Source organism: Artibeus jamaicensis, unplaced genomic scaffold (assembly GCF_021234435.1).
Source record: "Artibeus jamaicensis isolate MK-2021 breed Jamaican fruit bat unplaced genomic scaffold, CSHL_Jam_final contig_332, whole genome shotgun sequence".
Classification (NCBI taxonomy): Eukaryota; Metazoa; Chordata; class Mammalia; order Chiroptera; family Phyllostomidae; genus Artibeus; species Artibeus jamaicensis.
In genome coordinates this window covers 1,524,980-1,539,618 of record NW_026521788.1, presented here as the reverse complement: position 1 = coordinate 1,539,618, position 14,639 = coordinate 1,524,980, and the positions used below count along the sequence as shown (strand labels likewise).

Below are 14,639 nucleotides of genomic sequence, written 5' to 3'. Positions count from 1 at the left end.
TAGAGGGGAGCATCGTCACTCTGTCTTGGGGGCGATGGTGTTAGGTGTCCTCCTGTTGCGTTTCTTCCACTCTGCCCCGGAGGAGCGCTAGAGCTAGGAATTGAGCCTGCTGGTAGGGTTGGAGTAGGGGATGCCGCCCCGGTCTGCTCTTGCTGCACACCTGTCATTCAGTGGCTGAGACCAACAGTCATTTATTACCGCTTCTGTGTCTGTGGATCATTTGGGGTGTGGCTGTCCTAGCCTGTGCTCGAGTGGCAGCTCCGCTTTAGGCTGCTGCAGCTGGATTGGACATGTGTTTCCCCTTGCTGTTTGGTGGGTCGGTGGGGATGACTGCTTCCTCTGTGGACCAGCAAGCTACCTAGGGCACATTTTTCTCGGGTGATGGCAGAGGTACAAGGGGGCAAACAGAAATATGCCAGGCCTTACCAAGCCTAGGCTTGGAGCTCACAGATTGTTACTTGAGCTCATTTTTATCACTGGCCAGTAGAAGTCACGTGGCTAAGCCCAAAGTCCTGGGGCTCAGAGGCACACTGTGCCTGCAGTGAGGCACTGGCTAGGGAAAAGTGAAAAACAGACACAATTTATACAAGGAGAAGTAAAAAAAAATGGGTGCAATTTATGACATATGCCTTGTATACCTTATATCAATATTACATTTTTAGGAGAAAGAACTTCATTTTTTAGAGTAATGTTTTAAAATCTCATAAAAACTGTAAATAAATTAAAAGGTTCGCTACCCATCCCTGTGTCAACCTGAGGTTAAACTTAGAGGTGAGGAAGATCTAACGCAAGTGGCAATGTGCCCGTTTGGTTTTTTAGGTGTACTTGGGGCTGGCTGTAGGGCACATTTTTAGGTGTACTTGGGGCTGGCTGTAGGGCACATTTTTAGGTGTACTTGGGGCTGGCTGTAGGGCATATTTTCCCTTGATATTTTGGGCCCCTACTTCCTGCACTGCCTTCCTCTCAGTGGCATCCTGTCTCCTTTTATGTCCTGGCAGCTTCATGCTTTCTCTCCATCAAAACTTAGTGTCTGCAGAAAGCATCTGGCAAATGCATTCACAGTGAGGCCTGAGTGACTAAAATCTAGCTGCTTCCAGGAGCATTGGATTTGGACAGGGGACAAAAGGGGAAGTTCTCTAACGGAGAAACTTCACATGGCAGTGAATAGGGTGGAGAAGAGGAACCAAAGAAGCAGCCCGGTGACCTCAAAATCCTATCCTATAGGATGTTACTTTTCCTGGACAAGCTACATGCTTGGGCTTGTGGGCAAGGGTACAGTTGCAGGAATAGCTGGGAGCATAGCTTTAATTATGCATTTAGCATAAAGAATATTAAAATATGCACCCTAATGAGTCATCTATTTAGTATCTTTTTATAGCATAATGGTTCTAATTCCTACCAAGTTTGTAGCTACCATCTTTGAGAAACAAGTGAGTGAATATAGCAATCACCAGGCAGGAACTTTCTGAACTGTGTCAAGGTTAATAATAAGTAAAATGTTATAAGTGGAGACAGGACAGCAACAGCTGTGCAACATTCTTGGACGCGAGAATTTTGATAGCATGAAGTCAGACAGTGAGCTCAGTTTTTGCTGCTACTCTGGGTGAACAGAGAACCTTGTAATTATAAAATAGAACACTACATTTCTTTTATAAACTAAAGCTGTATTGCTGTTGAAATCTGATGTCTGCAGCTGGAAAATTGGGGGCGTGCGGAGCAATGTTGGAGGAAGACTCAGATCAAACCTATGAGAATGTCCTGGCCGAGATCCAGTCATTTGAGCTGCCCATTGAAGCTACTTTAAGGTAGGGCTCCTTTATATTGTATTGTTTTTTCTTTAGCTGGAATAAGGTAGTCTTATTCACTTCTCTTTATACTTTTCTCTATAACAGGATAAAAAATAGTTTTGAGAAATAGTTACTGTTGTGTATACACCTAATCTCAAAGTTTCTTATTCTTAGAAAAATTACAATAAATGAGTAATCCACTTTTTGTGGTATTGCGTGTGTTTCCCGATTCATCACCACAAGGTTAAATAGAAATGACTTACCAGTGATCAAAAAGGGTCTCATGCCGTCTCTAAATAGATAGCCCATCCCATTTATATGAAGTTTCTGTTGTTTTCTGTAAACTATGTTTAGTGAAAAGCATAGAGAAAAATCAGACCTATGAATAGAACCAGTTTATATTTGAGTGGATATGAGTCATAGAAAAAATGCAGAATGTGTTTGTGTATTGTTGTTGCCCTCTCAAGTCTGGTGATTTCTCAGGTATGTCTGTTTTTATTTCTACATAAGACTTCAAAATAGCTTCTTTGGTAATATGGGGGTTAATTTGAAGAGTACAAGAGCAGGATAAAAATGAAAGACATTGTTTGTGTTAAAAGGGCAGCTTTTGACATTTAATTCTTGCTGCCTGTCTGCCTGTATCGGACACCTATCAGTGCGGTGATGGGATGGCAATCGCTGAATGTGACAGTGACAGTCAATAAATATTTGTTGACTAATATTTGTAGATTGGGTGAGAAGATTTTTTTTTGGTGTTGTCTCTTCATTCTCAGAAAGGTCCCAGAGCCAGGTGCTCTGAAATTCACTACATATAAATCTGAATATATTTCTGCCAAGAATTTAAATTTGCTTTTGCATTAAATACATTTTGAATCTCTTCAAAAGGCTGAGGGTAGTGTTATAGGCATGGGAAGCTGTTGATATTTATTAGTTGATTCTTGGATTATCAACACATGGGTGAGTTGCAAAAGCCTTACATCTTCATTACAACTATCCTTTACACCTTGCTTTTATCGGAGCATCATATGAAGAAAGGCAAGTAATTTTACCTGATTTGGTAGGTTGAAGAAGCCAGAGCTTTTTACTAACAGGAAACTCAATTTTTTCCCATGGAACATCCTTTATTCTGTACCAGCACTGTCTAAAACGTGTGCATTTGCCTGGTGGCTAGCAGTCTTTTTGCAGTCTAAAGGGAAACTGCAAAAAGGGGTGGATGGAGCCTGGACGTGTGTTGCTTACTGTGGCCTCTGCTGCCATGGCTGCTTCGGAGCCTCGGCCTCAAGCCCCAGCTCTCTCTGCATCTCCCCCCTGGTCTCACGCCCCTGGCCAACATCTGCAGACTTCTTCCATCCTTGGACCTACCAGCTAGTCTTGCTCTGGCATGGGACCTGACTTCCTACTGTGTGTCTTGGATCTGTTCTACTCTCTCTTCTTAAGGCAATCTTGTACCTGGTCTTCCTAAAGAAAAAAATCGGTTTTGATCTGGCAGTCCCAGCACTCTCCCAGCGTCACTCTCAAGGGTGGAGACTGCACAGGTATTTCCTCCAGGTGCTACCCTGTCACTCCCCCCAGCAGATCTGTAAGGCCCACCCACCGTTAGCTTCATGTTTAGGTTATAAAATGAGTGAGAACACTCTTTTGCAAAGCCTACTGCTAAAAACATCGTAATGTTATTTTGGGGGACAGACACCGATCTCCTGACAAGCCTTTATCTGGGACAGTAGTAACCAAAATTAGTTTCCCAAACTGTTGTTAAAGTCACCGATGAGGTGAAGACTAGTTAGGCTGGCATTTAATGCCTTTCTACACATATCTGTGCCTGCCATCAGTAGTTCAAGGTCAACTCTATCCTGTTCCACTGCTCTTATGGAATACATGTGACCAGGTGACCAAATATGAAGGTTGGAAAATACAGACAGGACTTCCATTTTGGCCAAACCGGAGAGTTTACTCTTTGATGTATGCTCTGAGATTTTCTGGTGCTCACTGGTACCCTTCCTTTATTATTCTTCACTCTACTTCTGCCTGCCAAAATGCTGCCCATCTTGCAAGGCACAGCTCAAATGCTCTTTCTGCTGTGAAGCCTCTCCTGATTCCCCAACCAGAGGTGCACATTCCACTCTTTGAAACCCCAAAGCATCCAGGGCGTTTTGACTCCCTTGGGTGTGTATGTGTGGGTGTTTGGTGTTCTAACCATTCTCAGACAAAAGATTCCTGAGGGCAGGACCTGTGTCTTAGTAGCCTCTGCTTCTATTCTGTCTGGCACATAGTGGCTGGACAACTGAACTAATCTGTATGAGCCTCTGAGCCAATGGTGACTTTGTGAGGCGAAAAAAAGGGGGGGGGGTCCAGAGAAAGTCATCCGCTCGGGAAGAAGAGGAGGTGGAAGTATTTAAATAGCTAAAAGCTCTAAAGGCAGGGAGGGTGGAGAAGGAGTGTGGCCGGAGGGAGACGGGCTGGCCCTGGAATGGCCATTGAGGGAAGGGTTAGGACATGGAGGACAAGGCTGGGATTACGGGAGAGAAACATATTCAGGGAAAGCTCTGCACCTTGAAATTGAGGTGGAAAGAACATCCAAAAGTTCTGTTTGTTTTCCTCTGTCACAGAAGAAAGGCATTGCTTCACCAAACATTTTCTGTTGTAAAATCCTGAACTCTGTTGGTTTCCTCTTTCTGCCCACCTGGTTTTTCAGGTAGGGAATCGGAGGTGCCCTGCTTGAGATCGGTGTTCAGATCACAGTCAGGAGGGGTCTGCTTCTCTGAGTCCCACAAGGGAAGCTCAGAATGCTCAGTGACTCATGGTTTCTACCATGTTATTTAAGAATGGCCCAACAGCCCTTTTTTTCACGGAGTGTACAAGCCTTCCTGGCACACTTACCCACACAAATCATCTGGGAAAATGGGTCACCTCCATCTGAGGATTCGTGAGGGTCTTGCTGAGACCAGGGGTCATGCCGTTGGGGATTATCAGTGGTCCACAGTCTCTTTTGCCCAGCCCAGCTCGCATCCCCCCAACTCCTGACTTCTCACATGTGGCTGCTCCCAGAGTAAGCTTCTCCCTGGTGGTCCAGCCTGTCTCCTGCCAGACTCCTTTGCAATGGGTCCTTGGATCAGCTCCTATGGCCTTTTTGTTTTGGTGGAAAAGTGAACAATCACATGATGCTGAAGTTCTGTGTTTGTTTTCATTCTATGTGTAAAATGGGACTACTGCCCCATAATACTACATTTAAAGGATAGTTTTAGGGGAGAGCTGGGACACCATGCTCTTTTTTATGGTCTAGTTGTGTTGTCAAAGAAATATACATTAAAGATACCTCAAGCAGCTGTAACAATTGAATTGAGGAATAAACTTCCAGGCTGGACAGTGGAATATGACATTAGCCCTGCAGATGGTGAATAAATTTAAGAGAAAGGGGAGGAATATAAAAAAGGCCTGCTGCAGGTGCCTGCATTGTCCTAGCATGGCTTTGCTTTGCACCTTCAAAGTCTTCTGGCTGTCAGATTGTTGGTAGACTGAAACTCATCAGCAGGTGGGGGCTGGAATTAGCTTTGCTGCTCTAATCCTTTAGCCCTGGGCACCACAGTTTTCCCAGTGTTCCCACCATATGCTAATTTCCACTGGATTTTTCTCATTCTCTTTAGGTTTTCTAATCTCTCACTCCAGTTCCTCCATTTGGCCTAGATACACCCAGCTCCTTGCCACATCCTCGCTTTAGGGGTCTGTCCCTGGTAGGCTTTGTAGCTGTTTGGAACCACACTAAAGGAAGCTACTAGTCCCAGCTTTATTCACCATTACCAGCTTTGAATAAGGATGGTCAATCAGTCTCAACTAGCATACCAGTTCCAGTGCATTGGTAGTGCTTGTCTGAATCTCGTGCTGAGAGTGATTCTGATAAATTAGTCATGGCAGCTATGGTCTTAGGACAGGGCAGTCGCAGGGTTCATAATATTTATCACATTTACTCTAGAAATTTCTGCTGCCGGGCTTCGCCTGTTTGACCTGCCCGCCCCCCACCTCCATGGATCCTGACTCCAACGTGGATGTAGATGTTACACGTGTGGGGGCCTTCCTGCAGGGTGTTGTTAGCTTCTTAGAAGTTACAGCATGTCTGAACCAATCTGATTCCCAGAGTTACAGTGTGTCTTGTTGCTGTAGCTGAGTGCGAGATAAGAAAGTCGTGAACACAGGGAAGGGCCCTGCAAAGTCAGTGGGAGGTAGGAGAGGGGACATGTCCAAAGAAAGCCCTGGAGAGGGCTGGGAAAAATAGGAGGAAAAGGGAATTGTGCAAGATGACGTACCAGAAGAAATTTTTGTAATTGTTTCATGATAACATGATTGTTTTACACTTGTATTCACAGAGTCTCTCAGGCTATTTTCCAAAGCTGACTGTGAAATTTTACCAGTTTAAGAGCAAACAGGATATTGCTATTTCTTTGCATTTTATGTTTTTTAGGAATGAAGATAACATACCTTTGGGAAAGAACAGAAAACATTAAAAAAAAAAAAAGAAAAAGAAAAACCTACTAATAACCTAAACTATATACACAATATAATTTAGGATGGCATACTAAAAAATATGACCAGTCAAATTCAGCTGTAGACATTTGAGAATGCTCTTGCTGTTTATATCTTCATACATGTAAGATTTCTATTAAATCATATTCCATTAAGTATAGTGATTATAATAAAAAACCTAGGTTTTACTAAACCTAGGTTGTTTGATTTTGGCCTTAGTTTCTGAAACTATAAAATGGGGATCATAATAAAACTCATTTCAAATGGTTAATGTATATGAAGTGCTGAGCACAATGCCTGCCTAGCACATACTAAATGCTTAATAAATATTAGCTGTTATTATTATGTCTAGTTTACATCTGGAAAATATATTCCGGTATAATTTGATAAATATATACTTTATAATATTGATATAAACGAGTACCCACAGCATCTTGAAATTCTGAGCAGGTGGGAAATACTGAATAATATAAATTTTATTTTGGTCACATAATATGCAGGAGAGATAGATATCCCTTTCTCAAAAATCATATTTGCTACTATCACTACCAATAATTTACTACTAATAATTACATTTTATACCAGTGCAGCGATTTATACTAGTGCAGCTGCAGCACACTGGTGTGCCACTAGAATTTTTAAAACATGCAATACCAGACTATTTACTCAGAAGCACTGACCTCTTCTTCCTTTGATTGTAAAACAAACAAACAGACAGACAGACAACAGCCAACACAATAGCTGTCTGGTGCGAATGAATCAAAATCATACTTATTTTTGGTCAAATTGGCAAAACTATATAACACGTTTTTTTTTAATGTGCTGCAGAATGTTAGTAGTTAGTTTATATGTGCCATGAGATTGGGAAAAGGTTGAAAGTCACTGCACTCATGTGATGTCTGACCTCATTTACTCTCTAACGAGGGGGGAGCGGTGCGCTGCACGCTGTACACGTAACGTGGAGTCCAGAGAAACTGGGCCGAAACAAATGTGGCCTCACTGTTACTGAGGCCACATCTGCAGCGCCTCGGGAAGCCTCGGGTCCCTGATGCCAGTGAGCTGTGTAGTTGCCAGATTTTGATGAACATTTACATTTTGCCTCTATACTTACTAATGGAACCATTGAAAGGATTACATGAATTAGGCATGGAATGTACTGAATGTGATCCTCAGGCAGCAATGCTCAGTGACTCATTCATTCACTTAGTAAATATAAATGTTTATGGAGCATCTACCAGGTGGCCGGCAGGGGTCTGGGATGGCCAATGGCCCTGCTGATATAGTGGCATCATGATTTAGACATTCCCTGTTCACAGGGAGCTTGTATTTAAAAAAAGTTATCATTTAGCCTGGCTGGTATAGCTCAGTGGATTGAGTGCCAGCCTGCAAACCAAAGGGTTGCGAGTTCGATTCCCAGTCAGGACACATGCCTGGGATGCAGGCCAGGTCCCCAGTGGGGGCCATGTGAGAGGCAACCACACATTGATGTTTCTCTCCCTCTTTTTCTCTGTCCCTTCCCCTCTCTAAAAATAAATTAAAAATTTTAAAAAGTTGTCATTTAAAAATTCTTTCAATTAACAGTTTACATTCCATATTATTTTGCTTTAGTTTCAGGTGTCAGAGAGTAAGAGCACAAGTAAAAAAGTGGTAATAAGTACTACAAAGAATAACAACAAAACAGGGGAAAGGAGAGGGTGGTGTAGAGATACGTTTTTACAGAGAGTGGCCAGGGAGTAAATGTTAGCTTTTATTATTATTTCATCACATTACATTTCTAAAGTCTATTTTGTTGAGGGGAGAAACAAAAAAGGGAGCAAGTGAGAGAAGAGGGAGAAAGTGCAAGAGGCAATAAAGGAAAGCTACTTGGGGAAAGTGGGGAATCAAGAGCGCATTGAATAAAATTAATAATAAAAAACTAACAATGAGGAGAAGATAGAGGAGAAAAATGGTAGAAAAGTAGAAAACAGCTGGAAGAAAAAGAGGAAGGTCCGGGGAGAATTGAACTCAAAGAAATTCATATTGCTCTTTAATTGCTCCGTGAACTTGAAAATGTTTAGCTTTAGGATGAACAAGCTAATGGTGCCTTCAGGGCAATGTTCAGAGGGCAGGACTAGTGATGTAATTCACAGAACCCAATACAAAATGGAAATGTAGCTCCCTCGTTAAAAAATCATTAAGAGTACAGGACGGTGATGGCAGAGCATTAAGCCACACACAACGGCATAGGTCACACACCCAGGAACCAGTCCAGTCTGGGCTTCACACAGAGCCTGCTACACAGCAAGCATTCAATAAAATACAGTAGTTGTTGAATGAACAGAACCCGGGGCTAATTAATTTTGAATTTTTCTGAGGATGGCTCATATTTAAGAAAAACTGATTTTATTTGGCTTCAGTTTCAGATTTTCTTTTATTGTTCGCCACCGTGGGGTCCCGATCTTTAGCAGGAATTTTCCCAGGCCTGCCGGGGCCATAACAGAGTAGTAGGAATGGTACTCTCTTGCATTTACAAAGGGTGCCCACTTGGGGTCACTGTACCAACAAGGCAGAAGCTGGAGGAGTGCTGCAGGCAAGATATCCCCAGAGCGGCTAAAGGCGCCAGGAAGTGTTAGTTTATTAGAGTCAATGTATAAAGACTGCCCATACTTTACATTTTGATGCAGTTCTACAGTTATATAATGAGGGCTCTTAAACCATTTAAGAAACATCTGAGTGATATTAGCCAAGTCTTGAGTAGATGAAGATTGGGAAGTCAGCTACAGGGTTTCCAGGAGTGGGGAAGGGAATCTTTTTGTAGAGCTGCAACCTGACTCATGAAATATGCATTTACAACATTAAGCTTAATATCAGAAGTATCTGCATGTGGATCGTACATTTAACAGCTATTAACGGGGCTGCCCAGTAAACAATAGAGACACTGTTTCTGTGCCTGGAAGTAGAGACAGACACAGTGATTTATTTACCACCACACTGGCCCCAAAGGCTAAGCACTGCCTCCAAGGACAACAAAGAGGTGTTTGACTTAGAAGCCAGATCCTGGGGGCTCACTCAAGTGGATCAGGAACCAAGAGACTAACCCAAACACATGGCCCCATTTCCTCCTCCAGAACAGAAAACATATTTCAGGTAGCTGCTACCAATTGAGAATTTAGAAAAAATGAGGCTCAGGTTCAGAGAACCCTGATACAAAGTTAGGATAGTTTGTTAATGATTAAAAAAAATAACATTTATATGATGATTTTATTTTTATTTTACCAAGAGGAAGCTAAATTCTGGGCTTCCTGGTTTAATAATAAATGCCTGATAATCCTAGTTTCCAGTGCTAATGTTGATTGAGCTCCTGGCTAAACATTATACATATGTTATCTTCTTTAATCACCACACAGCTTGGTGAACCAGGAACTATTATTGTCCCTAATTCACATTTGAAGAAACTGAGGCTTACACAAGTTAAGTAACTCTTGCAAGGTCCAACATCTAGTAAAAGATGAGTTGGAATCTGAACCCAAGTAGTTAAACGCCAGGCTAGGGCAGCTGAATTCTCCAGCCATCTCTTAGGGAAGGCCTTTCCCAAGATTGGTTATTAGTCCAAAGACAAGCAGCTCAAAGACAAGACTAAGAGTTAATTTACTGGTGAAATCCTTACTTCACTGTTTCATTTCGTACTGGACACAGAATGCATTTCCTGCCCTGCCAGGATGCATCTTGGGCACAGACTGCATCCTCCTGGTGTATCTTGCCCCTGCCAGGAGTCCTAGAGAGAGACTTGGGGTGGATCTCTGAAAGTCAGTACACACTGCCTGAAAAATAATTCAACATGCATGAGCAATCTGCCCATGTGTGCCCTGCTACCCTCCAACCTCCTCAGACCAGACTGATTGTCATTTTTCTCTTGAGTGAAACAACCTTGGAACATTCTTCTTGGCTGACTTAACTGATGGAGAAAACAGGAATTGGTTAATAGGTCCATCTTTTCCAACTTACTGCTGTTGGCCTTGGACAAGTGACTCAATCTCTGTGAGTCTGTCACTTCAAGTTAAAAGATAGTAAAAGTGTCTATCCCACGGGATTTAAGTTAGCATTTAGTAAAGTTAGTACTAACTTAGTTACCAATTAAATTAGTAAAGATTAAATTAGAATATAAAGAGTTTACTAAACAGTGCTCAGTAAATAGCTGTTATGGTTTTTACCTTGGCTTATACTTGTAATTCTTTATTTTAGAGACTTTAGTAATGTATTACTTTAGAATAGGCTTATGGTAGGGGGCACATTTGTTATATCTATGTCCATAGTTAAAATTTACATAGTTATTTAGGATATTTAGCTTTTAATTCCTAGCAAAAATCTTCAGATACTAATGGAACTGTCAGAAGTAACAAAAGGCCCTGCCTGGAGTGGCTCAGTGGATTGAGTGCCGGCCTGGGAACCAAAGGGTTGCTGGTTCGATTTCTAGTCAGGGAACATGCCTAGGTTGTGGGCCAGATCCTCAGTGGGGGGTGCATGGGAAGCAACTACACACTGATGTCTCTCTCCTCTCTTTCTCCTTGCCTTCCCCACTCTCTAAAAATAAATAAATAAAAGCTTAATTTAAAAAAGTCACAAAGGGAACCAGCAAAAGCTGTTTCAGAAGGAGAAGTGGTATACAGACTTCCTCCCTTCTTCTTTTGAATTGCAGGGAAAATATTGCTGCTTATGTTGAGGTAATCTCTATGGGTAGGTGTTGAAAGAGGCCAGGAGTGAGGAGTGCCTAAGCTGGCTTCCCAGAACGGGGATCTGGAGCTGGGTTTGGATAGATAGTGTCAGGATTAGTGAAGCAAAGGGGAAATGGTCTGGGGTAATGGAATGCTCAGGAAATGAATGACCCATCAGGATACAGTCGCCAAATGAGAACCTGACCAGTGGCACATGCTCTGCTCTCCTCGCCTTGCTTTCCTCCTCAGAGCCGTGAATTCTGGGCCGTGTGCATCAACTGAGCTAAGAGAGCCTGCCATTTCCTACAGAAACAACTGGCTTTCTATTCTCTTTATAGGAAGGTTCAGAATTTGTCCTCATTTCTTATGTTTCAGTTTCAGGTTCAATTTTCAAAAGGCTTATCTTGCCCTCTCAAGAACTGAACCTGCAATTCAGTTGTGCTAACACCAGGTGATATTACCCCAGTAAATGGAAAGGCAGTTGGCTAAGAAAAAAAAATGTTTTTCACTACTTAATAGAAATCACTGGCAGGAAGGACCAAAACACTGGAAATTAGGGATTTGGCTTGATCCATGGGTAAATTTTTAAATAACCAGAGGAGCAGTTGAAGTTGATATCGTCTGACAAAAGTCCTTAAATATTGTTTCTTGCATTGAAGCTCTTGATTGAAGTTGAATGTCAGGGAATTTGAGGCAATGTTTTTATTAGTGCTACAAATTTCTGTTAAGTCAACTGAATATAGTTATATTATATGATATATGTTAATATATAAAGAGCAAGTTTGAAGAAACTAAGTTTCTAATTTCTAATTGTTACCAATCACAGAGTAATCAAATGCCTGCCTTATGCTCAGACCTGTTTGGAATGCTTCTTCCCATTTCATCCTGACCTCCTTCTAATGGCTTCAAAGCTTCACTATTGTTAAGTTTCAAAACCCTCCCAGTTTTCTCTTAGCTACATGCAGAACTCTATGAGGAACTATAGGATATTGCAAAATTTTTAAAAAAGCTTCTTTGACCTAAAGAACCTTAACATGATGTGATGGTGCTGGTGAACTTGGGGAGAGATTTTTTTTTTCGTTTTGTTTCTGCATATTCTTGCAGCTCAAGAAAGTGAGATTTCCCAGAGATCATCTGGATTCTCCTGTACCAACAAGACAGTGGAAACAGACTTGTGTTGCAGCTTCTGGCAGAATGAGTAGTTGGATGTAGCGGAGCATCCTTAGTCTTCTAAGCCAGCATGCACTGAGGTCAGCAGCATTTTCATTCCTTGGGGGCCAGGTACACAAAAATAAACAAAACTCCCAAACGTATAAACAGGAACCAATAAACACAAGTTCAAACTATTAAAAAAGCATTGGTGGAACGGATAAATGTGCTAAATTGAATCTAGAGTCATTTACATTGAAGAAACTGGAATATAAAGAGATTAGGTTTTTGCCAAATGTCACCCAGCTGTGAGATAATGTGAGAGAGCCAGCAATTAAACTGAGGATGCTTGTCTTCAGAGCTCATGATTTTAACTATTAGACAATATGCCACCTCCCAGGTTTTTGTGAGAAGGAGGATGGAGTTAGGCTTCCAGTAAAAGCTCACTGAAGCAGGTGAGTTACGCAGCTGGATAGTAAAGGGCTTGGTTGACTTGAAGGGAAGTTCAGAGCCCTGGATTAATGGAGGTCAAAAAATGGTAGTCCTTCAGGGCTAGGGTTTGCACTGGCTTCCTGATTAATCTTCCTCAGTGGCTGCTGCTTTGATGATGACAAACTGGTTTGCTCTGCGTCCCACAAACATGTCAATAAACAGGATTCTTGTACACTAGTACCTTTGTGCAAGCCACCCTGCCTCTCTTTTCCCATCTCTGATGCCCTCTCCTCTCAAAAATTCCCACCCGTCTTCATCCCAGCTATAGCAACTTGGGGATACTTGGATTTAAGGACTTTGGCATGGAATCATACATTGCCCTGGGTCTCTCTTGCATCTTTGCCGTTAACTGTCATAGTTCTTTGTCATTTGGGTTTTTTTTTTTTTTTTGGTGCCTATAATTTATTTTCCAAGTTGACTAGCCTCTGTGAACTTCCTGCCGTCAGGGACATAAATATGCCCAGAGCAGACATCATGGATGACAGCGGGATTTTCCCAGTTCATTCTTAAAATAAATATTATTCCTTAATACACAATTTTGCTTCTCTTGAGCGCACGTTTCCTTTTTCTGACTCTCCACCACTGAGTACATCAGATCGCTTTGTTAAGCTTTCTTTTTGCTTTTATTACAGGTTGAGAGTGATTATTTTATTTTTGTAGCAGAGGCTCTGGTACACAGAAGACAAAAATACGTGTGAAAGCCAGGCTAGTCTCAAGACAGCAACTGGGACAAGCAGTGGAATTGAGCTGGAGACCTATTTCGTCTCCTCGCCCTTCTAGAGAGCACCTTGGCCTTGGGCAGGGCCCAGGGCCTGGATCCCGGGCTGGGTGGCGCGCCTCCTCGCCACGCCCGCCCCGCCCATTTGCGCTGCCGCCCGCCGCTCGCTCTCGCGGTCCGTCCCCGCGGTGCCGCGCCTCGCCAGCTCCTCAGCTTCCAGCCAAGATGGCGGAGAGCGGCGAAGGTCTGGGGACCGTCCCAGAACATGAGCGGATCTTGCAGGAGATCGAGAGTACTGACACGGCCTGCGTGGGGCCCACTCTCCGGTAAAGCTGTCATCCTTCCGGGACCTCGAATTGTCCCCGCCAGCCTTTTGGCAGGAACCGGGTGGGGCAGCCCGACAGGTGGTGCGTGCAGAGGCGGGCGGGGGTGGTCCAGGGCTGATGCCAGGGACCCCGGCCGAGCTGGGGCGGAGCGGAACTGGCTGCTGCACCTGTGGACTCAGCCGGCCTCGGCCTCGGGACTGTCACCGCGCAGGCGGTGGGTGGGGCTGCCGCTGCGCCCGTGACCCTGGGAGCCGTGGCGCCACCCTGCGTTTGCCTCCCAGCCTTGGGCCTGCCGGGCTCCCTGATCGAGGCCGGGCTGAGGGCTCATTGGCCATGGGCCTGCGGGGAGCAGGGAGCGAAGGTTAACTGCGGGCCGCCACAGTGACTGATGTGCTGCGGCGCGCACAGGTGGAAACCCTGGAGCGCTGGGCTGCCGCGGCTGTGGGAGAATTGAAATTGAGCGGGGAGATGCGGGTACCATCATCCCAGGACGTCGTCTGAGTGGGCGAGAAGGGAGCGTGGGCTGGAGGGGAGGATCTGATGCTTAGGAACGCGCGGTGTAACCCTGCGTTCACGCAGGAAAGCTTTTACTTATTTACGAAAGTTTCATTAATTTTGCATTAATTTCTCCATTTATTTTCAAAAGGATCTCCACCCTTTAAAAATAAAACTAAGTAACGAATATTCCAAACTGACCACCTGCTGCCCTAATCGAATATTTGTCAACAGTGTACTGCACTATTAGGTTAGATTGGCATTCTCTTTAGGAATAAATGCCTTTTACATATAAGGATTCATCTTTTGCAGTGATGATCATGCAATTATGATTCACTTAGGGAACTTAGGGCCGATTGTGCTTCGGCATTTTTATTTTCAGTATACACTTCCTAGAAATAGAGTGGCCCTAGGTTTTGTGGTCCTGTGGATGTAATGTGAAGTGAAACTAGTTGAAATTATAATG

The 14,639-nt window shown here is 43.4% G+C and overlaps 1 protein-coding gene across 3 annotated transcripts in view; it reads left to right on the top strand.

The window, feature by feature from the left end:
* The first annotated feature begins 1,700 nt into the window (after positions 1–1,700).
* EXOC6 (exocyst complex component 6) overlaps positions 1,701–14,639 on the top strand; it is a 164,983-nt gene continuing 152,044 nt past the window's right edge. Inside the window, exon 1 of one of the 3 annotated variants that reach the window (XM_037156602.2) lies at positions 1,701–1,805. In XM_037156602.2, coding sequence (XP_037012497.2) covers positions 1,720–1,805 — 86 coding nt within the window. In that variant the 5' untranslated portion in view covers positions 1,701–1,719. Of the gene's footprint in view, positions 1,806–13,536; positions 13,679–14,639 lie in introns of those variants that run through there. The other 2 variants (XM_037156603.2, XM_037156601.2) reach the window with 2 other exon arrangements.